Below are 23,818 nucleotides of genomic sequence, written 5' to 3'. Positions count from 1 at the left end.
ACAATAGTAAGAGTGGTTAACTTAGAAAGAAAGGAGGAAAAGACTGAGTGGTAGTTTCACGCCATGTGAACATACTCACATGCCCAGATTCTTTTATGAGATTTATTTAACCACTTTTACCTACAAAAGAATCCAGCCTTTTAACCAAAACATGATAGCACCTTGATTAGCTGCACAGGAAGTTGTGTTGTAGTTCCCTTTGTGCTGTAGATATGACTGTGCTAATACTGGCCCAGGGCAATAGTGCCACACAAGCCATAAAACGGGCTTAAAGCTCATCAGAGTGCCAATTTCCTGCCAGGCACGAGATGCAGGATTGTGAGGTTATTTCTGCTGCTCCATGCCAGATTGACCCAGACTTGCCCTGTGGATTTAATGGGATTTTCCCTGTGTGCAGGAAGCCACACCGCTGGAGCTTCTGGAATGTGGCACATTTATGTATAGTATAGTATAGCAGACTATGCTGTGGTGTATACTGTAGTGTAATGACACTATGCTTCGATTTTTTTTTTTTTTTTCAGTAAGGATGAATTAAAATGATTAAAAGTGGCAGTAAAACATTTATGATGTTTTTGAAAGGTGTATATACTCTGTATGTATGTATGTATATATATATACTATCAATATAATAATAATATACTACTGTATAGCGTGGTGCAGGCTCAATAATTTAAGCTCGTCAAGCTAGTTTTGTGAACTTTAAGTTTAATAGTAATCAGTATAGGAATAAGTGTATCTAGACATTTCTATTGAAATAATTATGCAAAATACAGTATTAAGGACTACATTTTCTCAGTTTATTCGTCATTGGCAGGTATGGCAACAAAACAAAAATCAGTATTTTATAGCACAGTACAGTATACCATACTGTAGAGTAACAGAATGTATGAGTTTTCCTGTCATTTATTTTTCAGGCTAAGAAGTGTCCGTTATGTTTCAGTCTGTATATGAACTTCTGCACACTCTGTGTGTATGCATTTGCACATTCATAGCTTTTTTTTTTTCCTGCGCAGTGTTCGTATGTGTTAGTTCTCTTCATAGGCGTCTGTTCAGAAAGCAAACAGAGGAGTCTCTCGATTGGCAGTGTACATTTGGCGTCAGAGTTCACATTCTATGAACGATTGCTCAGCAGAAGAGAGATGATTGTATGATTAGACCTCGGCAGGCAATTCTGTGTCTGTTTGAAGAGGAAGGAGCCCCCTCATCTCCGGAGCAGGTATTCCTGCGGCTCTCATCTCCTCCTGCTCCTTGCGCTCCGATTGCCACTGTATCCTGATGAAAATTTCCAAAGAAAAGTGCGAGATACAGTATAAAGTTCCATTCCTACTCATGACTCTTTTTTTTTTCAATTATGTATTTTTTTATTTACCCTCACACAATCAGACAGACACGCAAGGCCTCCTGTTAGCCTCCCCTAACCCTCAGCCACAGCTCCATGTGCGCATTCCTCTCTTTTCTGACTAGTTTATCTGTACGGTTTCTATGGTACAGTAATTTTTTTTAATCAAATTGATGAAGGCCTCCATTCTCCCCGAGAGCCCAAACCAATTTATGGCTCATGATACGGCGGCTATGTTGCTAACAGACGTAACAAACTGTCAGCCTCTCGCACAGAAGCTAATTTGAAGTCATTAGGTGTGCAGCGTACGGGCAACAATTTGTTACGGTGGTTAGGAGCGCCGCTGACATTTCTGAGCGCCTTCGCTTACGATCTGTCCTAGGCGAAGAGCAGGCAAATTGTAAACTAATTTAAACATCACTCAGTATTACTGGAGCTGCCGCTGCGGAGAGCTGGCGGATAATGAAGCAGTCTGTGTTTTGCGGAATAGAGTTAAAGACGCCTCGACGGCAGCTCCCTCCGCTGGCGGCGCAGACACGGACGCTCCTTTCTGATTGCTTTTTTAATAGTTCTCCCCTTCTCACTCCTCTGATCATTTACATGCTCACATAGGCCATGAAAACATTCGATATGGTTTACAAACACACGACGAGAGAGGGTGTCTGAACAAAACCCTGGCGTCACGCGTTCCTGTAAGCCTGGCATTATGGAAGACGGAAGGATTTGGAAATGTGATATTAACTCAATACGAGGGAGGAAAAAGGCAGAAAATGACATAATGTGGATTAGGGTGAGGAATCTCATTTGCGAGATTAAAGCATTCAGGCTGTAATTTTATTTTAGCATTTAAGCCGCACGTGGGGAGGGGAAAGAGCAAACGTTTGTAGCGGAAAAAGCGGGAGCGGAAAAAAAATAGCTACTTTTATCTGTAAATAGAGTTAGTGTCCCCTCACATTGGCCAAGAGGAGTAGAGAAAAAAAATAAACTGTGTTGTATTCATGCTGTAATTTTTATTTTTGCGTTCAATCTGCACGGGGGGAGAGCAAAGAGTAAACATTTGTAGCAGAACAAGGTGGGAACCAAAAACCTGTGCTTTTATCTGTAAATAGAATTAGAGTCCCCTCGCGCCAACCGGGAGGAATCCAAATAAATGAAAACGCGCTGTCATATGGTTGTGACATGCCTTATCGTAACACAGCGGCACACAATGGAGGGCGGTCGCACTTGACTTGATGAGCGAGCTACAAGAATGGCCGGTGAACGGACCGTCGCTGGCTTTTTAGCATGACAGGACCCTCACTATTACAGGCCCTTTATGCAGGCTGAAATTGCTCGGGCTTCTCCCATTCTTGGTCCTATCTCAGGGACTTTCTCTCTTTCTTTATTTCCCTTTCAATTTTCACTGGCACGCGGATAAGCGTGTGCTAACACAATATGATTGAGCTGTAAAATGGAACCCTGTCGACTCTAATCTTTTTTATGTAGATACCGAGGTACTGCCACACTCCACTTCATTCCTCTGCCTCCCCCACCTCCATCTTTTTTTCCTCTCTTGGCTTTCTACACCTTCCTGTCCCTCTCTCCTCTGGCCTGGCTTGTCTCTCGCTCCCTCAATTGTCAGGGCCAGTGCATTCGTAATAGGTTCAGGAGAAGGAGAGAGTCATGGAAGCCTGACTCCTACTCAAATATCTCAGTGAGGTTTCTCGGGGTATAATAAAACGATTACGTGCTTGCCGGACAGACGTGCCGTGGGATTAGCATATTCGCACGGAAACCTCGTTAGGGGAAAAAACAGGAGGTGCTTACTCAGTGCAATCTGCAGACGTGATTGAGGTGTCATCATTATTGGTTGACCTGTGTATACGGGGCTTAGTGGCCTGTTCTGGATACGAACAATAGCAATTAAAGTTACCCTGGCAAAGCGTGCACAACTGCCCCAAGGCTGCAGCCATGAACGCAACATGTGTGGGTTTTTTTATGCTTTATTTATTTCATTCTGGCTCTGTCTCTGGCACTGGGTGGACGATGAGATGTCTTAATCAGGAGCTGAGCAAGGGATTTATCTAAAGCACAGGTTTGCTTTCTCCATGAGCCCTTTCCCAGCCTCTAATCTTCAGGATGGAAAAACACACTGGAGATAGAGGTCTTACAGTCACTCTTGGCGTTGTAATACAGTGCTGAAATAATGCACATTTCACACCAGTGTTTCCTATGTGAGTGTGTATATATTAAAACATTAAAATAAATAATATAGATAGTAAAAATAAAATATATTACCAAAATAAAAGTAGTATTTATATGTATACAAACATTTAATATACAGTATACAGACTATATTTAAATATTATATTATATAGTTTTAATATATGTACATTTATTATCATTATTAATATTTTAAATATTTAATTTTATAGCTTAATGCTTTTCATTTAAATGAACTGAACTTTCTTTTTATTATTATAAATGTGTCTAAGTACACATTGTGGAATGAATAACCGAGCGAAACGAGCGATATCATATGTATGCATATGTAAGATAACGCGATCATCAACATTAAACAGCATATAAATCAAATCTGCCTAACGTTACCGAATGAAATGTTGACCCAGGATGAGGTATAGGACTGTGCGAGCTTTGGTGGTGTTGATGGACTCGATACCCCATCTATGTTTTGATCATCGTTCTGAATCCCATCTAGACATAGTCTTTGACAAAAACGCGATTTTCTCAGGTTTTTGCTCAAAATTTTGCTTTTTTAATGAAACTTACCCACATTCAAGTGTTTATAAAAAAGACTCCATTAAGTTTTTTTCTTTTTTTTTTAAGCAGAAGATCTATTCTTTCTTTTGATTTATTGCATAGATATTTATCAAACAAAATATTCTGGGGGCCATGAAAATTTTATGAAAATGATAAAAAATCCTAGCTATGGCTGGCAAAAAAAAAATTTCACGCTGGCAGGGAAAGAGTTAAACAACCTGACTCATAAGAGTAATTTGTCCATGAATCAGACTTCACTAGTCATGCTCTGTCTTTCTTTCAGTGCAACCAGTGATGATGTAATAGAAAGTGAAAATGTAAAGACGTGTTTATTTGACATAATTTCACAGTACATGGTCTGCTTATCTCATCACATTCAATTCATACTGCTGGCTCACAAGTTCTACTCATGAAAACACAGAGTCACGGCTCCATTCGCCTTTTTTCTTGGTGAAAAACACGCCTCCCTCTTTCTCACTCCAGTCTCATTTTAACTGAATGTGCTTGCTAGTTTTGTCTCATTAGCTCTGTGAACCCACTGGAGGAAGAGCTAATCATATGTAAACATAATTATCTGCAAACTGGAGTAAGCCCTCTTATTTCTCCTCACTGATGCTGGCGTGCCTGCAAGTGCAGTCCCAGATGTGATTTTTGGGACCCTCCTCCACTTCTCTGCCCTGGATGAGAGGAGAAAACCCATTCGTGACACCCCCCACCCCCAACCGATATTCCCACTCCAACCAATCTCTAAATGAGGCCTTGTCTGTCACCACCCTCAGCCTGACACACTGCAAATATTGATTAATAGATGCCCTAAGCTCCTTTTAGCAAATCAAATTTTCACTTTTAGCAGGGGTTTCACTCCTGATACATTCAGCAAAGTGAGACACACTAAATTAAGTCTGACACTCAGAGAAAAGGGCTCTACAGACAGAGCAAAGATAGGAGAAATGTGTGTCAGAGAGATGTGCTTTTTTATTGGTGTGTTAACATAGTTCAAAGGTCATGATCACATAAGTTCTCTTCAATTGCATTTCTCGTTATTACTTTGAAGTGATATAAATCTGTAAATTGGTCATTATAGACAAAACAGGGTAGTCATTGGTGATGAAATGAGCAGTTATCTTCTCAAGGTTGTGTTTGTGAGATTTTGTTCAGGGGAAGGCCATGTCAGCTCATAAATAACCACAGCACAGAATACTGGATGAGTTCCACATCTTCATACTGATGTGCTGCCTACAGTCTGTGACATTATTGACTCAGGTGTCTGAATGATGCCCGACTCTACTTTTACCCCATTACACACAGATTTGTCCTTTTTGTGCATGTCGATATGTGGACTATGTGCTTCTTTTTCTCTACACTGATCCTCTCACTCCATTTTCTTAGTGTGTGTCTCTGTCTTCTTAACCTTTATTTGAGGATATTAATTACCTAAAGTCTCATTATTCTGAAGACAGTGTTTGTGAAAAGATATTTATAAATCATTTACCTTGGTAATTTTATAGCTTAGGACTAGGCCTAGGGATAGTTTATGCAAAATGGAAAATACTGCTATTTATTTACTCACCCTCATTTATTTTATTTTTATATTATTTTTATTTTTAACAAAAGCAGGAATTTTGAAGAATCTTTAAGCAGATTGTCCTTATTGTGAGTCATAGTGACCATAACAAAGGCAACAATGTGTTATAATTGTGGTGTGTGTGTGTGTGTGTGTGTGTGTGTGTGTGTGTGTGTGTGTGTGTGTGTGTGTGTTTTATATTACATATTTCAAATTCAGCAGGAATTGATTATGTTAGTAACACATGATGGATGTCTTCAAGTGATTATTGCTCACCATATTTAAGCATTGATTTTCTTCTTGAAATTAATATAGATGTTCTCTTTTTTAGCTAATAGACTATGCATCACAGATTATGGAGTGAGTGTCCATCACACACAATCCCCAGCCTACACCACACCTCACATGTAAACACACCTGTCTTAGCCTGTTGGAAATGCAACTGACAGAAGTCAGATTTGCATCATGCTTTGTACTCACACTCACATTTGTTTTCACATGACAAAGCTCCGCATTATGCGTGTGTTTATCTGTCCCCTCGCATGTTGGCCTTTATAAAGGACACATTTGCTTTTATAAAGGCCGTAAGAGAGCTGACTAGGTGTGACAGTAACCTTCTGGCCTGTCACCAGCGTTGCATTCTTACCAACCCATCAGGCCCTGTGTCTACCCCACAACCAGCGGGGGGCGGCCCTGTGTGATTGCCCGTTGAAAAAACAAGGCATTATTGCTCATTTTTCCCTCTTATTAGTTTGATTACATTTGCAAATCAAATCAATCCATCAGGCGGTTTGTGAAGGGCTGCGTCCTGCAATCTGAAAGGGCCTCCTAGTAATCTCCATCTAATAAGATGCAAATGTGTCACATCAGTAAGTAACCAATAAATCATTGCTGTGTCTACGCCAATCATTAACCATCAGAATGAACAGTCAATTTTTAGTATTTTCAATTTGTGATATGCTAGTGGAATATAAAGATAGATGGACGTAATTATACAAACCAAACTCTATTTCAGTCCCCTCATCTTCAATAGCAAATTTGCTGGGAGGTAGAACAGGCCTGTCATCATATTATGATTATTATTATTTTATTTTTTTTCCTAGCAGTTCATGCAAAGTTCACAGGCACAGGCTCAAAATGGCCCTCCCCTGAAACCCCACCCCAAAGTATCAGTTCAGGGGTGCATCATCTCCATCAGAGAGTAAGCAGGAAGGAAAATGGGATTGGATTTGAGCTGTCGGCCGACTCTGACGAATTATAACCTTGTGTGTGTGTGTACCCGTCCAAACGAGACTGTGAGTTAAACAAGCGGCTCTCGAAGATGTGCAACATATTGCCTCGGTCCTGTATGAGAGCCTAATCATGATGTAAATTATTATCGATGCGGTGGCAAGGCGACACGGCCCGTATATGGTCATGCCCAGTGTGTTGCTTATGAGTAATGTGATTGGCCATGTTTTTAACAGAGAAAGTGTCCTCTTCACATAGTGAAAAATGCAGAACACATCAGCAGTGCTTCACAGGTGCAGATTTACAGAAAATCTGAAGTGACATTTGGAAGGAACCTCAGAGTAGAATTGAGTCAATGACTGACACTTCATTATTTTATTTTACTAGATACTACATTGATACTATAGTAAAACAGTAAATTATGCAACTAATCCTAAACCTAACCGTAACTCTATAATAAGTACAGTTAATTCATATTACTCAGTACTTAAGTACAATGTAACTACGTGTAAAGTTTAACATTTAGACCGATTTTATGATTTTCATCTTCAATATTATTTAAAAAAATATATATATTCTTTAAAAAAAAAGATAATAATAAATAATACATATTATTTATGTATATAATATATTAATAATATATTAATAATTTTGAAAGGACACAATCTAAAATACAAGATTTGAATCTTTTAGTTTGATATTTGTTTGATTGTTTAACATTTTATGTATTTTTTATATATATTTTTTTTTTTATTTCCTTCTTTTTTTTTTTTTTTTGTGGACACTTATTTATCATTGACCCATGTGCAGATCCTGAATGAGTTTCTAGCCAGTCCATATTCAAAGAGATTGAAAAGCAATACTGGTTCAAATACAGTACTCTCTCTCACACATGGACGTCTCAACATCTAAGTGTCCTCCACCTCATCACCATATTTCATATTTGAATGTAAATTCACATTTAAATGTCTGCTACCTTCAGTGTGTCCAAAATGTTCTCCCTTCCTTTTTTTCCTCTTCTGAATTTCCCTCTCTGTCTCTTTTGTTGCAGTCCCTCAGGTATAGAGAGTTTCCCTCCACAGAACCTCTTCTGTACTTCTAAGGCCAAAGAGCCATTGTGTCTTGCAAAACTGGCATCAGCATATTCCTTTTTGCCTCATTTTTTCCTCCCTGCATATTTTGCACATAAAATGCGGCCCTCCTCAAATAAGCCCTTGTGTTTATCATGATCGATGCTTTCATGCATTACTCTGTTATATTATTCTCTCTGTTCTGAAATAGCTATATGTCACAGTGCAGGTTCTCTCACGTCCCTTACTATATTTTAATTTATTTGTGTGTGTGTGTGTGTTTGTGTGTGTGTGTGTGTGTGTGTGTGTGTGTGTGTGTGTGTGTGTGTGTGTGTGTGTGTGTGTGTGTGTGTGTGTGTGTGTGTGTGTGTGTGTGTGTGTATGTGTGTTAAAGGGACAGTTCACCCAGTTCCAAATTTTTATGACTTTTTCTTTTGAGAAACATATATACTTTTTGTCCATACAGTGAAAGTCAATGGGGTCCAAAACATGAACTTTCAGTGTATGGACAAAAAAAAATACTGAACCATTTTTTAGTGGGTGACCTATTCCTTTAAGTGCATAAATGGCCATCCTACCTCATTGTCTCACTGTTTACTCACACCTTTACAAATTCCCAACACCCGACTACTTCCTTCACACTCATCGCTGCCTTATTTCCAATTGCGTAATCAAAACACAGCTTTGACGGTCGCTCGCGCCGGACGCTAAACAACATTTGGGTTTGTGCTGCGGATTTATAGTTTATCTTTATCTGTTGCTTCATCTGTGGGTAGCTATTACGCCAGCCGGGCCAGCTTATTGTTTGGGCCTGATAGATCTGTGTGCAGTCCATCACTTGGAGCCGTGCGCCCGGAAAGCCATCGGCCCGCCTGATGATGAAATACGAGCTATCAGCCTCAGTAATGGCTGTAAAATTTCATAATTACACGGCCTTTATTACATTGCATAATGACCCTGAAGCAGTATGGAACAATTAATTAAGATTTTCAGCCGTGGCTTTTGCAGAAATTAAAAGGTGCTCATTGCCGTGGAATGGGGTAATGTCTTGTCTCGGAAGCATTAAGGCGCGCTTTAAGCGTCTGCGTGCGTCGTTGACGCCGGAGTGTTTGTGAAAATGCGGGACATTCCTCTGCTTCTGTTTGTCTGGCCGGATCATGTTTGAGAGAGACGCTAATCCTCCAGTATGAAATTAATCCATGCAGTCAGGCCTCTATCGGAAAGATCTGGATGATTTTCCCCCAAATTTAATCTCCAATGATAAGCATATAAATAAAATGCTGCGGTAATCGCAGTTATTCCATGTTTTGGAGAAGAATGTATCATCAAAGATTTTTTTCTTGTGTTTTTTTTTTTTTTCACAACGTCCAGATGAGATAGGGTTTGTCAATACAGCCTCGTAAGGGGCTTTATCGATCAGCATGGGAAAACAAATGAATCCGTATAAGTATTTGGCCCACACCCCTCCCGTATGCGCACACACACGCTCTCACGCTCCTGACTATATGCCGTGGCAAACTAAGGGGGCGTCTGAGGCTCAGACTTAAGCCCTTGCCTGGTGCATCCCGTGGCCTTTACTAACACATCCTTTTGTGCCTGATAGAACGACGGCAGTTGCGTTCGACGGACCTTGCCAGCGGGAGCCGCTGCGACCCCCGTAGGGGAGTCGCACATCAAAGGCATCCAACTGGCGCAGGAGTGAGGCGGAGAGCTCTAGAGCTCTGTGTAAACTACACTAATACCCCCTAATAGGAATTGGACAAAACTGCTGTCATTCCCGCAAACACACGAAAACCAGTACAGGGGTGAACCGTACCGAACCCCAAGTGAAAGAGGAAAGAGGAGACATGTTTATTTTGTCTTTTTGCCACATTATTAATCTCATTAGTTCAACATAACTTTTCTGAAAACAGAAATCCAAATCCAAGTCAATCCTGAGCTTAATAATATCAACCTCCACCCTCCACCCTTAAGAGACACCTTTACATTCACCAACCTTAAGAGACTCCGGGGAGAAATAGAGAAAAGGTGTAATTAAAATGTAAATATTGATATTTCATTGTTGGAAATGGCTTTTCGGCGCTGTGGTTAATGTCACTCCATCTGTGGAGCCTCTGCAATGGAGGCTTTATTACAGTCCGGGGAGCTGCCGCCCTTCTCCGTGGCCGCCACCAGGGCACATGGGCTTGTTGCTGCCTCGTTTCCATATGCAATTAAGTGGAAAAGTACAGTCCGAACTGTAATCCATGCTATCTTAACCAGCTGTCTGGGTATATTTAGAATTAATCTCCACCACCAATCGGCCTTAATGTATGCAATTAAGAGTCTGCCGATTGCTAATTAGGTGCATTAGAATCAAGAAGCCGTGCCAACGTGACGATGCAGCATCTTCTCTGCTTTGGGTGGAGCAAATCCTGCAAGACAACAGCAAATTAGTTGTGTTATTAGTTGTGTCCTAATAATATGCAGGAAGATAGTTCAAATAAAATGTCATTTTTCTTTATTTATGGAGTATTGCACTTTTTTAATGCAATTCAATTAACCAGTGGGCAACTGATTTTGCTTTCATCTGACACATTTTCAAGTGAAACAGGATATTCAACAACAAGACATATAGGACGGAAATTGATTTTATCAGTTGGGAATTGATTGGAATGTAAAAAGTTGTATTATATACCAAAATGGAGTCAGATGGTTGAAGCTAGTTGTGCATTTTACTGAAAGATTTTTATTTTTAGACTAATATGTACCAATTAATTGAGCACAATACATGTATAAAGACAATAAATAGTCAACTTTGTGACTTTACGAGTTTCAGTAGTCTAATGACAGTTGATAACCTTTGACCCCATTGCTTCACCCTCCTGCAGAATTAGCCTTCCGCTGATTGTTGTTGATTTCAAACATTCGTCTCAAAACGGACACAAAATAATAAGTGCCAAAAAATACCATTCCATTTTTCCACAAAGAAAAGCCTGAGGGAAAATCACTCAATTCTGTTTAACTCTATTGAATGGTAAAGCAGAAGCCAGCAGCTGTTTAACACTGTAGCAGTGCACATGTGATCATGGTAAACGCTGAACGGCAGCATGCCTCATACTGACAGGTGAATATTTGCTTAGCCGCTAAATGGATGTGGACAGCTATGGTGGTGTTAATGTGTTTTCCTTCCTAAAAAGTGTGATTTTTTTTCCCTCTTTCTCTCTCTGACTGGTGTTGTTTTGTGGAGATAAAAGGCGGCCGGTGATAAAAGCAAAGAGGAGCGCTGCGGCGGTTTGTGTGTATGCGGCTCCTGTCATCACTTCCCCTGTGTCCCCCCTCCTTGCTGAGGTTGGAAGGGAGACTAAAGACCCGACTGTTTACACACACACAGAACACTCTTGTTTGCCTTTTCATGTTGTTTTTGATTTGTGCAAGACTTCTGTGGGCTAATATTTGCCATGTCTTTTGGTGGGAGTTGTTCTGGTGCAGGAGTTTTACCAGAAAGCTGGTTTAGCTGGTGAGGGAGTAGCGTCTGAGCGCCTCGCTGGGGCAGTAAATGGACAGACAGAGACTGGCATGGTGGTTGTTCCTGTCTCACCATGGACTTTGGCATCATTAGCCTCACCACAGGCTTATCTGTAAGCTTAGAGTAATCACCAATCAGCTGAATGTATTCCAAGGAAACATCCTTTTCATGGCTTGTTTGGAGATTGATGCTACAAAGGATCTGTTTTAGTGACTCAAATACACAATAGTACAGAGGTGAAAAGAAATGGGAGTGGGAGGTGGTTACAAATATATTATTAATATATTATCAAATTAAATAATAAAGAAAAAATTAAGCAGTTTCATGTTATATATATCATCACGAATACTGTATGCCAGTAGTTGGCAAAATGTCTTTTGAATGAATGAGTGTCATTGAATCATTCATTCAGTCGATTTGTTCAAAGAAACAAGTCTTTATGAGCGAGTCATGGAATCATTTTCTCAAACGATTCATTCAGAAACACTGATTGATTCAGGAAAGAAACACAGCTCACTATTATGTGTTGCTCTGGTTCCGCTGTGGATTAATTTGGAACTTTTTCCGTTGGTGGAACAAAACTACACAATGTAACTGGTAATATTGTATGAAATGTAAGTTAATCAATATTAACTTATTGTTTATTACTGAACTGCAGTATAAAAGCAAAATTACTCTTCCGATTGTGCTGTTTTCCGGATATTGTGAGAAGAATTGTAAGATGTTAATACGTCTACTATAGATTGTAAGTTTGTTGTTGTTTTATCTCTTAAGGCGATATGACAACTTAGACTACTAATATTACTAAGTCTCACCTTCGGTCTCCCCAGCACTATTTTTACAAGTAGATTAGTCACTGTGTCATCATCGTCTTGACAAAGTGTGAAAGCAAATAGAGTGTATATTCACACAGGAGCTCAGGAGGGAACCAGGATATATGTCAAATAAACATCCAGTGCAGTCTGCACGCAGAATAGAACTGATTCTCATTGCTCAAGCGTGTTCATTTACCCTGAAACCATGAGAAAATAAGCAGGGGTGTTGCTTAAAGTGAGACGGAGGAGCTGAGCGCATGTGTGTTTATATGATGGCTAAACAGCGTTGCTGAGGTGAAGTCTGCCTTGAGGAAGACGAGGAGAAGGAACGACTGCCTATGTGTGTGTGTTTGTCTCAGCGGGCTCTCTCAGTGTGTAAACGTGCAGTCAGAAAAGATTTGGCAGACGGACGGCCGGTGGTTGCTGTGAGGCCTGGTGGTGAGCAGTCCTGCCCGGCAGGGGTTAACTTCGCATGGCTGCACCGCAGCCTCTTTCTGTCAGCCTGTGCTACACGCTGCTCCAATGCTTATTTCTTCTGAAAAGCCACTGCAGGTTTCACAAGGCCTCAGCCATCAGATACCTTCTACTGGTGTAACCTTCACAGATCCACATACTTAGCCTTTCCTCCCCATCTAGCACAAAGTGCATCAGTTTACTGAGAGAGAAAAGAGAGAGATAGAGAGGAGAAGAAGAGAGATTGTGCCAGTGGCAAAGCCCCTTCAGTCCTGTTGGAGAGAGAGGGAGTCTGAGCTCTGAAGCTGGTCTCCGGGCTAAGAGAGTTAAATTGAGAGGACCTTACTGGAGATTGAACGCTGGATCAGATAATGCCTGTGTGTCATCAGGATGGGGCAGTCTGCTTTGTGTCTGCCAAATAAAAGAGACTGTTATCCAGAGTTACAAGGCTTGCTTTTTCCAGCACAGAAGAAACGAGGCAAATTATTAAATATCAGAATATATGTTTAAAAATGAAACATTGTTTTCATATATATATATATATGTTTGTCTGTGTGTATATGTATGTGTGTGTGTGTAGACAGTCATGCCTGCACTGAGTCAATAAACTTCCTCTTGTTACAGGAAGTCCTTTGGGAAAAGAGTTGTACACATTTACCACAGCTGAAATGACAGTGACGCGCTTTAATTCGGCTCTTTGGATCCTTTCTCACGCAGCAAAGCATCCAAAGGTGAACCGTAATCACAGTCGCCACTGAGCTCTTTTGTGAAATGAAATAACAGATGAAAAGAAGGGGAAAAAATGCATCTTTAAAGTTTGCCCTCGCGTAAATGTCAATAGAGAACCTTTTCCATCATCAGCAGTAAATTCACATTGATGGCTCTTTTCTTCTCTCTATCGATCCGGCCATGAGAACGTAGATTTGTATCTGTTAATTAATGCGTCCTGAAACAGCATTTGTATTAATCAGGGAGATAAGAAAAATTGGATGCCTGCACTGGCATGACAACCGTAAAAGCACGAGCCCCTGATAAAATCATTGATGGACCTCAATAAAGAGGGAAAAAAAGTTCTTCCTTCCACTCAATAAACTAATCATCCGGCTTTTAATTATTCTGCGGAGAGATGTGTGGAGATTGGGGAATGTGTAAATCTAATTATTTACTAACAGCAGTGGCTGAGAGGGAGGGCTGGGAGTGGCACAGGGGGAGCTCAAGGCGATGGGCTCCGTCCATCTGCCACTCCACAACCCCCTCCTCACCCGCCCCTGCCTTTATTTTGTCTCTCTGTTTGTCCCTCGTACTCTCATTCTCTTTGTCCCTCTGCATCTCTCGTTCTGTCTTGATAAATAGTGCCTTCAATCTTCCGTCATTCATTTGACTTCTGTACGATTTGTTTCTTTTCATGATCAACTCTACCAATGATAACCCTTTTAAATGTTTCTGTTCTAGTGGTGTCACCAATCGTGCAAACAAATCTTTGATATTCCTGTCTTCCATTGGTCGGACAAACAGACCCTAAACTTACACCATTGGCTAAGCTAGTGTTGATGTGTCAGACTGGTCAGAGCGACAGCGCCACAGCGTTTATGTATTTTTGAAATGAATCTCGTAATGGAGAAAATATTAAACATGAAATGTTTTTATATATCCAATCAATTAATCAATACAATATAATTTATAGTCAAAATTACGCTTATGATTTATTATTTTTATTTAGAATGAGCGTTGCAGTTTGACTCTGATTTATGTCAGTGGATTTTTTTTCCAAATGATCAGCAATCTTGCATGTGCCTCTAAGGAGGCCGAGAGAGTGTGATCTTATTTTTAGCCAATGCCACCTTTCATTGAGGCCAATGTCTTCATAAGAATGCAGCAGTCTTGCATTAGACCCCCTTAAGAAATTCTTGGCTTAATCCCTTTTGATGATTTTATTAAGTAGTAGAAGATGGCCCTGCCAACTGGCATTGAGCACACTGGCACCAGCAGGCCAGGGGAGGCACCAACTGCTCACCAGCTTTTAGTCTGCCTCTAATGAGATCAGAGATGTTAACAGTTTGGGATAATAAATTAGCAGTTGGTATAAACAATAGCCTGAAACCTATACCTAATGAGCTCCATGCCATTAGCGATTAACTCACAGAAAGAGATTTCAAAAAAGAGAAGAAGAAAAAAAATGAGCGAAATTGCCTGCTTTCTCTGAAGGCATCTCTCCACAACAGATGTTGGTGAGCATCTCTTTCCTCCCGTTCCCCCGCCACCCAGATTAGCCCCCTTGCTGTCGCAAAAAGAGATGCTTCATCTGTTCTTGGAAGAGCAGAGCGAGTGAGATGAGACGAAAAACTCCAACAGGTGCTGCTTTGCCTGTCCCTCTCCTTCAGAGCTGAAGGATGGCTCTCAAGCACTTATGCAGTTTATTAAGATTACTTGCCCGTTACAAGCTGCTTTTTGTCTGCCTTGGTTTCGAATAGAGTACTTGCACTTTTTTCATCCTTTATTATAGTTTTTTACTTTACTTTATTCTATTGTGTTCTATTGACATAATAATAAGTATGTTATTATGATTATTGCAATAATAGTTTGTGGGATTTTGAAATTAACCTCTTATTTCCCTTCACTTAAAACGTTCATCTGACCCAGTCAAATTTCAGTTGACAGAAATGATTGAAACTTTAACACTCAATTTGAGGTCCCTGAATAGTGTGTGCATCAATCAGAAAATCTTAGCATATGAAAGTCATTGCATTTATTTATCTTCTTATAGTTGAGGCATAATAGTATTAAGAAACATCTTTAGGAATCACCTGGTACCTCAATATTAAGTATGTTTCTCAGACCCCAAAATGAACATGAGGGTTAAACTCCTTGTCTCATGGACAGACAAAAGCCATGTGATCGTCAGTTTCAAATGGCATTCATGAACGTGAACTCCACGACTTCCTTCACTTCTAGCAAAAAGACGTGAAAGCTGAAAACTGAAAAAAAGTGTGTGCAGAGTAGGGGGAGGAGGAAGGAGAAGGAGTTTCAGGCAAGCAATTAGTCTTTCAGTTGGTGTGATGGGAAGAATTGATCCATGCTGCATGTTGGGGGAGATAAGGAGTGCCCTCCCTCAGGATGCCCCCTGGCCTGCAGCGCAGCAGGAGATGAGAGCCAAGGCTCGTGCTAGGTGCCTCAGCTCACTCCCACCGGAGTTTTCCTCTGTAATACACCTCTAGAATGTCAATGCTTCCCACTAACACAACCAGAAACTTCTGACAATGAACTGAGCTTTAATATCGTATACCGCGTTGAATGTTGATTTGAAGCTGAGCGTTCATCGTTGAGTTGAACAAAGCTCTTTCTCTCGCTTTTCACAGGGTTTTCCACACTCTCGCTGGCGGACCAGATGAGTCTTCTGCAGAGCGCATGGATGGAGATCCTGATCCTGCGTGTAGTCTACCGCTCTCTGTCTTTTGAGGACAAGCTGGTCTACGCTGAAGACTACATCATGGATGAGGATCAGTCCAAGCTGGCCGGCCTGCTCGACCTGAATAACGCCATTCTTCAGCTGGTGAAGAAATACAAGAGCATGAAGCTGGAGAAGGAGGAGTTCGTCACTCTTAAAGCTATAGCCCTGGCTAACTCAGGTAAAATGAGCAGATGTTATAGATTTCAGATTTGGTTATAAAACGTTCAGACAAACAAAATAATTTATTTCAACAGATTTCCAATTGACAAAAAATTCTGGGAAAAAAAAATGTTTTAAAATTTGGTCAATGGCATGACACTCAATATTTGTCAGGATTTATGAATATGGGAGCAATTTATTTTACGTATTATATTATAATACATATTTACCCCATGTACATACTATGTACTTATTATCATAATCACGATAATAACTGGGTAATAAGTAGGTACTAACCCTGAACCTACCCCTAAACCTAACCTTAACCCATGTAGTTACCTTATATTACACAGTACTTTCTTAGGTAAGTACACTGTAAGTACACGCATGTACACATACTTTAAAATAAAGTGCAACCATGAAGGTATTAAAAAAAAAAATTATAAATGCAATTTATACAATGATTCATTATTACAATCATACATGACAATGAGTCATTAAATTTTTTACAAATGGCAAAAAGTTTTTCAAAAACCTATGAAACCAACATTAATAAAGAGTAATTTTTTACTATTTATCATGGACACTATTACATGCCATTAACCCACTTCTAGCTGTCATTACTTGATTTTGTTTGATTTTATTTACATCAACTTAAATATGGTGTCTGATCTGATTAAAGTCTGCATTCTATTTTAATTTACATTGTTCAAGGTGTCTCTTTGTTTCCTAAACAAAATTATTAAACAAAATAATTCACAGCAATCCTATTGCAAATGAAACGAGATGTTGTGTTTAACTTTAGCTTAGCTTAGCATTTAGCTTAGAATTGCACTCGAGGCCTGCACTCGATTTCCTGTCATCAGTTTATTTTTTCATCCTCTTAATAGGATTGGCTGTTGATATTTTATCAGCGTAGAAAGAGTTAAACTCACTGTTTTGGAATGTTAAAGACAGATGTAGCAGTAGAGTTGTTCAGGTACAGTTCAAGAGATATCTTAATATCTCGGTCTTTCTTTCTCTCAAGTTTTCTCTTCTTCAGTTCACTCGCACACACAACACCACACTAAACAGTGTTCCCACCCCTCCCCGCCCCGTTTGAAATCCTTCAAAAGCACGGCTGCGGCCCCTCTCCGAATTAGCATAAGTCTCTGCTCAGATGCCTCTTAAGTAAGGAGCCCATCACTATGCACCTGCATGTCAATAACAGGCTCTGATGTTGTCCGCCATCGACAGTCACGCCATGGCCCTCTGGCTCCCTTTGTGTTGACCCCATCTTTGAACTTTATCTTGGTTGCTGGCCAGTAGTTTTCCCTTTAATTACAAGAAGGAAACTGTCAATAAAATCTGTTAAATGGGACGCAATGAGCAGCTTGAATGGGAGGGCGGCTATTTGTTCAAATTCTCCAGCGCTCAAGGTATTGACAGTTTGTTTTCTGGGGCCATATGTGACGATCAATCTCCGGCTGGGCCTGGCCATGCTGAAAAATGAAAAAGCAGATTGCTCTTGCTCGCTTGCGGGTGACGGCTCGCGAGTTTGGCCCCGGCCTGCAGACACCGGGGGCCGTTCTGCCTAAAGTGCACCCCTGAGAGAGCGAGAGAGCACGTGACTCTTTTGAGAAATTCATTTTTAATTGATTCTACGATTAGCAGTTCATCTCGCTTTGTTGACGTGCGTGTCAACCTGCCAAAAACCGGTAAAAGTGATCGATGAGTGGTAGATTTATTCAAACTGATGTCGTCTTCCGTCCACGTTTATGCCTTTTTTTAACTGAGGCATACACAATGAGACTTCCTGTAGCCCGATGCTTAGGCTAATCGCTAGTCCTGGATCTGTTTTTTTCCTCTCGTTCTCGGGTGTCATTCTCTGTGTATTTTTCTCTCTGCGGCTTTTCTCTGCACTCTTCTCTCAGGAGAGACATGCATCATGTCCGATTTCAAAGGTGAGCCATTTTGTCACTTCTTTTTTTGGTGGAGAGCAGAGTGTTTCAGACAGCTGCTAAAAAAAATGATACACTCCACCATTTTCTAAAGCCCCTGAGGTGCTGGGTATTTCCACTCAGATCCAATGTATTTCACAGTCTTTCAATAGACTCAGTATTGCTTAAGCAATCGATGTCAGAGTGACATTTTTTGGCAGTTTATCTCATTATGGTGCATGTTTCTTTTTAGAGGACACATGTGATAAAAATGTAAGTAAATGGATCAGTAAAGCAGTCCATGACCTCTTATATCTTCATCCAATTCAGCCATTTACTGACACAATTCCAGTGTCATTCTAGGAAATCCTAACAAATTTGAGTCTAGCGAAGTGTCTTTTTGATAGTAAATTTTAAGGCACAACTAAACACTAAACACACGGCGTTTTCCGCCGCCTCCAGCAGTGATGGTGAGATTGATAGGGCAGCTTGTGTGGAAAGGTGCAGGTAAGCACTTTCTTGCCAGGGATTTCTGTCGGATCACAGGTCACTTTTCAGATGGCCAAAGCCCATGTGACTGATGGATGAGACCTAGCTGTCTGAATTCTAGATGGGCTCCAGACACTGAAGGGTTAGGATATCGAATCGCAGCCTGAAGCAGGCTGACGTTTGTCCCGCTGGCCAGCCCAAAGGACAGATGGTGCTCTCTACTAATAGAGGAACCTCACAGGGTCTCACTTTTATCAATACTTGACCATACAATTATTATTTAACGTGTATGTATCAATTGATTCGAGGCAATGCATTGATTGTGACATCTTTGCCAAAAGCCAGCGTGCATTTGGACATTTTATCCGGAGGGAACGGGATCGGATTGACGCGCCACAGTAGAAAACCGAGTCAATACTGTTGGTGGAGTCAGTCTATAAAGAGCAAGTCAGACAAAGCACTTTCTTTACCATTGTGATGTGATAAAACCATCAGAGCACTGCGTAGTAGCATCCAATGCTTGGATTAGCTGGAAAAGTGCAACTATATTATCCACTGGAGCACAACACAGCAAAGATAGTAGCTGCCTGAGACTAATTGCGTTCTCAGAGGCACGTCTGTCGCGGTGAACGGGCGTGAATGCTGTACTAACGAGTGCAAATGCAAATGCAGCCTGTTTGACATTTCTGGCAGACAATGCCAGTCAGGCTGAGGTATTGTTTCCTGACTCGAGCCTCTGTTTCTCTCGCTTAGACAAGTGCCATATCAGCTCTCCTCCAAACACTGTTTCTGTCGCCCGTGCCATTCATCAGTCCCATAGAGAGGCTTGTAAACACGTGCCGAGGACAGTCTCAGCGTTTAACACTCAAGTGTGTCTTTAATCACTGGAGAATGAGCTTAGGGCTGGCAAAAAACCATGAGTCACATTCTTTTAATCCCTTTCCTTTTGCCAGGACTTCATCCTCAGGTTTCCGTCAGCCTGAAATGGATTTAAGAAAGAAAAGAAAAGTCCCGTACAGGACTAGCAACCGGGAGTGTCATGCCTGTTTAAACTAAAGGGGGCCTGCTTTGATTTTTGAGCTTCCACACACACGCATATATATACAGTATAGTTTTTAATGATGAATGAAAACTGTACCACTAGACACTAACATGTCTTATACCTTTACATATTGCTAAAACTTTTTTCCCCTTTGGTCATCAAATGATGTGTGATTCATTGTTTTATTTGGTCTGGAGGAAACCTGAATGTGTGTTTCCCTGAAGTTATTTCTAAAGCATTGTCCGCTGAATAATTGTTTTTCCAGATTCCATGCATATAGAGGACGTGGAAGCTGTGCAGAAGCTCCAGGACGTGTTGCACGAGGCCCTGCAGGACTACGAGGCGGGCCAGCATGCGGAGGACCCGCGCCGGGCCGGCAAGCTGCTCATGACCCTACCGCTGCTCCGGCAAACCTCCACCAAGGCAGTGCAGCACTTCTACAGCATCAAACAGGACGGCAAAGTGCCCATGCACAAACTGTTTCTGGAGCTGCTGGAGGCCAAGGTCTAACTCCGCACCCCCGGCCCGCGTTATACCCGCAGAGAGCTGGAGGGGGTACGTCACTGACTCCGCCCCTTCACCGGGCAGACACTGACTAACTCTCTGCCGCTGTTCGTGAAACCTTTGTCTATAAACTTTATCAAATAATAACTAAAAACATAACCGTAATGGTACTTCTAATTACTGACAATGATACGTAAATATAAGAATGATTTAAAATGTGATTATTGAGAAAAATATGAAGTGGAAAAAAAATGACTGCTCTCATTATTCAGCAGTGGGACTTGAAACCAGCCGTTGACTTGTTCTTCTCGAAAATCTGATGCTGAGTTTTTTTGTGCTTTTGAAACATTTTGTTGATTTTCAAAAGAGAATTACTGGAGCCGAGAAAGACCAGCCCTGCCAAAGGAAGGAGGTCCACCCAATGGACACCAGCAAGAGAAACGTTCCCCAAACTGTACCGTCCAGCTTCCATGTTGCTGAAGGATTCGACCCTCTTTACCATAAGAGTAGTGACTATATGCAGTATTACATTAGAGGTCCTCGGAGCAGTTTAACAACGCGATAGCCAAACGGAGATTTTGAAGAAGCTGCTCCTCACCATTATGTAGCCATGCGGATTGATCATGTGTGTGTCACTCCCTTGTCCTTTTCTTTCAAGTCTTCCAAACACGATTTCATTTCAATCTTTTCAGGGAATAGCCGAAGCTTTAGTCTCTCATGCAATACTGAGCAAAGATGAATCGCAGTGGTCAAGGAACAGACTCATTTATTTATTGACTTTATTTTATTATCTTTTATTCAAGTGTATTTTTACTGTACTGAAGGATGTAAATATATGGTATGGTCAACAAACACAATGTTTCTTCATATAATGTTAATAATAGATCGTTATGTTTTTCTACCGACCACCGTGTTGCGCGATTTACGAACCATGAAGATGAAAACCTGCTATCTTCTCTAAGCAATAGATGTTTAAAAAAAAGTGGAGGTGTATATGTATGCAATTTTGTTTGCTTTTTTTTTTGTTTTCTTAGTGCCACACTTATCTTTGGGAAAACGAATTTCCAGAAGCTTTCGCGTTTCTGTCTGTGCTTGTCATAAGATGATGCATTACATACACGATGTGGCCAGGAGGACCATAACCATTATCTCAAGTCAATTATATATGCATATATATTAACTTCAGCCTCGAAATTCTTTCATACTGAAGCAGTATTTGAACTTTAAGCAAAATAGCACTTAGGGAAGACGGAGAATCATCGTAGATTTAGTTTCACGATGGTCCTGTTTTTTTGTTTCTTTTTTTTTCCAGTTTTTTTAGTGCCAGAGATATCATACACGTGATGTAATCTTCTTCCAAATGACATTTTTAGCAGAGAGGCTCAAGTATCAAAGCAAGCGATCCACAGCCTTCATCAGAAATATGTCAGTATTAGTATGGGGTATTTTCTGAATATTCTTAAGCATTGTATATTGTAAATGAACAGATTAAAAATCTAACCTAAGACATTTTATTGGAACAGATCAAAGAAAAAAAAAAGAACAAAAAAAATGTAGTTCAGCTTCTTGGTGTTTCATGTCTGCTGTGTTTTTTCTGAAACATCTCCGTTTTTTTCCCCTTTCCTCTGTCACACGCAAAAGATGTAGCGTACTACCCGTGGAGATCGCAGGTCTCTCTGTTTCAGTTTGTCTTCTCTTTCTTTTCTAATTTTAGTTCATTTTTTAGAGACAGGGTAGAATTAGAGACAATACTGGATGTATGAATCCTCAGGAGCAAGATGATGGGTTCTCAAATAACCTTCTGAAAAAAGACTCTTCCTAGTTAACGCTAGATCAACCGATCAACGATCAATATAATCTATGCTGATATATAAGTGAATATTTAAAAGGAGGTGCATTATATGTACAAGAGACCATCTGTGTAACTCCGATCTTGTAGACTAACACTGTATATCATAGGTTGCAAAGAAAGATATGCTTTGAAATAGTACCTCTTTTTCTTTCTTTCCCCTCTTTTTCTGATTTTCCTTCTCTTTTAACAAAATGCTGTACATAAGGCCTTCATGCTGAACTCCATTGGTATATATCTTGACTCTTTAAGGTTGCAAAGGGAAGAAACATTTTTGTTTGTTTTGGTGTAAGATCGGTTTTCAAAACTATCACTTTGACTTTGTGTGCTTAATAAAAATGACGAAAAAAAAATCTGCAAGAACAGATCATTTTTTAAGACGAACGGTCGGTTTTCTTTGTTGCTTTTCTCAGTCTTGTTCTATAAATACACTGTATCTATCATTAGCTATTCAAAACTCTTAATAGATTGTGCTTTGGAAAGGTTAGTGTAACGTGACTAGATCTTATCGCTCATGGCAACTCATCAGATGGTCAAAACATGGGGTGGGGGGGGTAAATTTTTTCACGTGATCAACTCCTGGCAGATGAGGTGCGGTTTTCTCTCAAATTTTTTCCTTCCTTTCTTTTGTGTTGTCTTTACTCGGAGGTGATCACGAAGGAAATGAAGCGATATGAAACCAGCTAAGCTTTCTAATTCTGGTCAGTTTTCTAAGATTTCATTCAAAACGAGAGCAAGTGGTCCTGATCTGCACTCAGTCTTTCAGATATGCATTTTTTCCAAGTTGCTTTTAGTGCACAAAATGAAAAACAAAATACTTTTATCACACGTTCTGTGTAATTTTGGACAAAACGGTACACGGACCTCTCGAACCATTTAAAGACAATTTTGCTGTCTTTTACCACTCATCTATCCAGCATTGAAATCAAAGTGTAATTAATCCGTACCCACGATGACTTTTTTTTTTAGAGATATTTTCTTATTTAAAGCAATATAACGGTACGACGTACAGTTGTTGTACAATGCTATTCAATTAGTGATCAAATGCTGTATCTATTGGACTATTTTGCAAATTAAGGATTAATGATGAGCAAATGTACAAACAACTGCAGTTTTTCAATGTTGAAGATATTCTAGGTGTTGGTTGTATTTATTCATGCATCGACGCGTCTGCCAAACGCATCTAGGCTTCCTGGCAGTCTAACACAGAAACCAGTGAGGGAAAGGACAAGATCCAGAAAAAAAAAAGGAAGGGGAAAGAATAAAAGAGCATTTGAGAAGCTTCTATGATCAATATGATAATGATATATTTCAACCCAGCAGTTGCTGAAACAACCTGTAGTGAGAATCATGTCTGTAGTTTTTAGATGTGCTCCACATCGGTAAAACTATTAACTGTATATTTTTGTGATGTGCATCATTACAGTGTGCTCCAAACAATATGTCCATTTGTGTAAATGTATTTATTTTACATTGTATATATTGTTCAATGCAAAAAGAGAGACCTATGATTCTGTAACTACGATCAGTTCAGATGTGTAACTCCAATTATGCCTTTCAGGATAATAGTAGAGCAATATTAAACATGCTTCCAGTTTTGACTCGGGCTGTGTTTACTGTGTGAGAACATGTTTTCAGTTTTAACTTTTTTCTGTATGGATAGACTCCA

At 40.2% G+C, this 23,818-nt stretch overlaps 1 protein-coding gene across 5 annotated transcripts in view; it reads left to right on the top strand.

Moving 5' to 3' along the window:
* Positions 1-22,493, top strand: part of esrrga (estrogen-related receptor gamma a) — a 170,419-nt gene extending 147,926 nt beyond the window's left edge. For 3 of the 5 annotated variants that reach the window (XM_084394318.1, XM_084394317.1, XM_084394320.1), the window contains 2 exons: positions 16,096-16,365; positions 20,062-22,480. In XM_084394318.1, the coding sequence (XP_084250444.1) occupies positions 16,096-16,365; positions 20,062-20,306 (515 nt within the window). In that variant the 3' untranslated portion in view covers positions 20,307-22,480. Of the gene's footprint in view, positions 1-16,095; positions 16,366-20,061 lie in introns of all 5 variants that reach the window. The other 2 variants (XM_084394316.1, XM_084394319.1) reach the window with 1 other exon arrangement.
* Positions 22,494-23,818: the final 1,325 nt, after the last annotated feature.

The sequence above is a fragment of the Rutilus rutilus genome, assembly GCF_951802725.1.
Source record: "Rutilus rutilus genome assembly, chromosome: 21".
NCBI classification, from domain to species: Eukaryota; Metazoa; Chordata; class Actinopteri; order Cypriniformes; family Leuciscidae; genus Rutilus; species Rutilus rutilus.
Note: the sequence above shows the minus strand (reverse complement) of the source record. Positions and strands in the feature narration are given on the sequence as shown.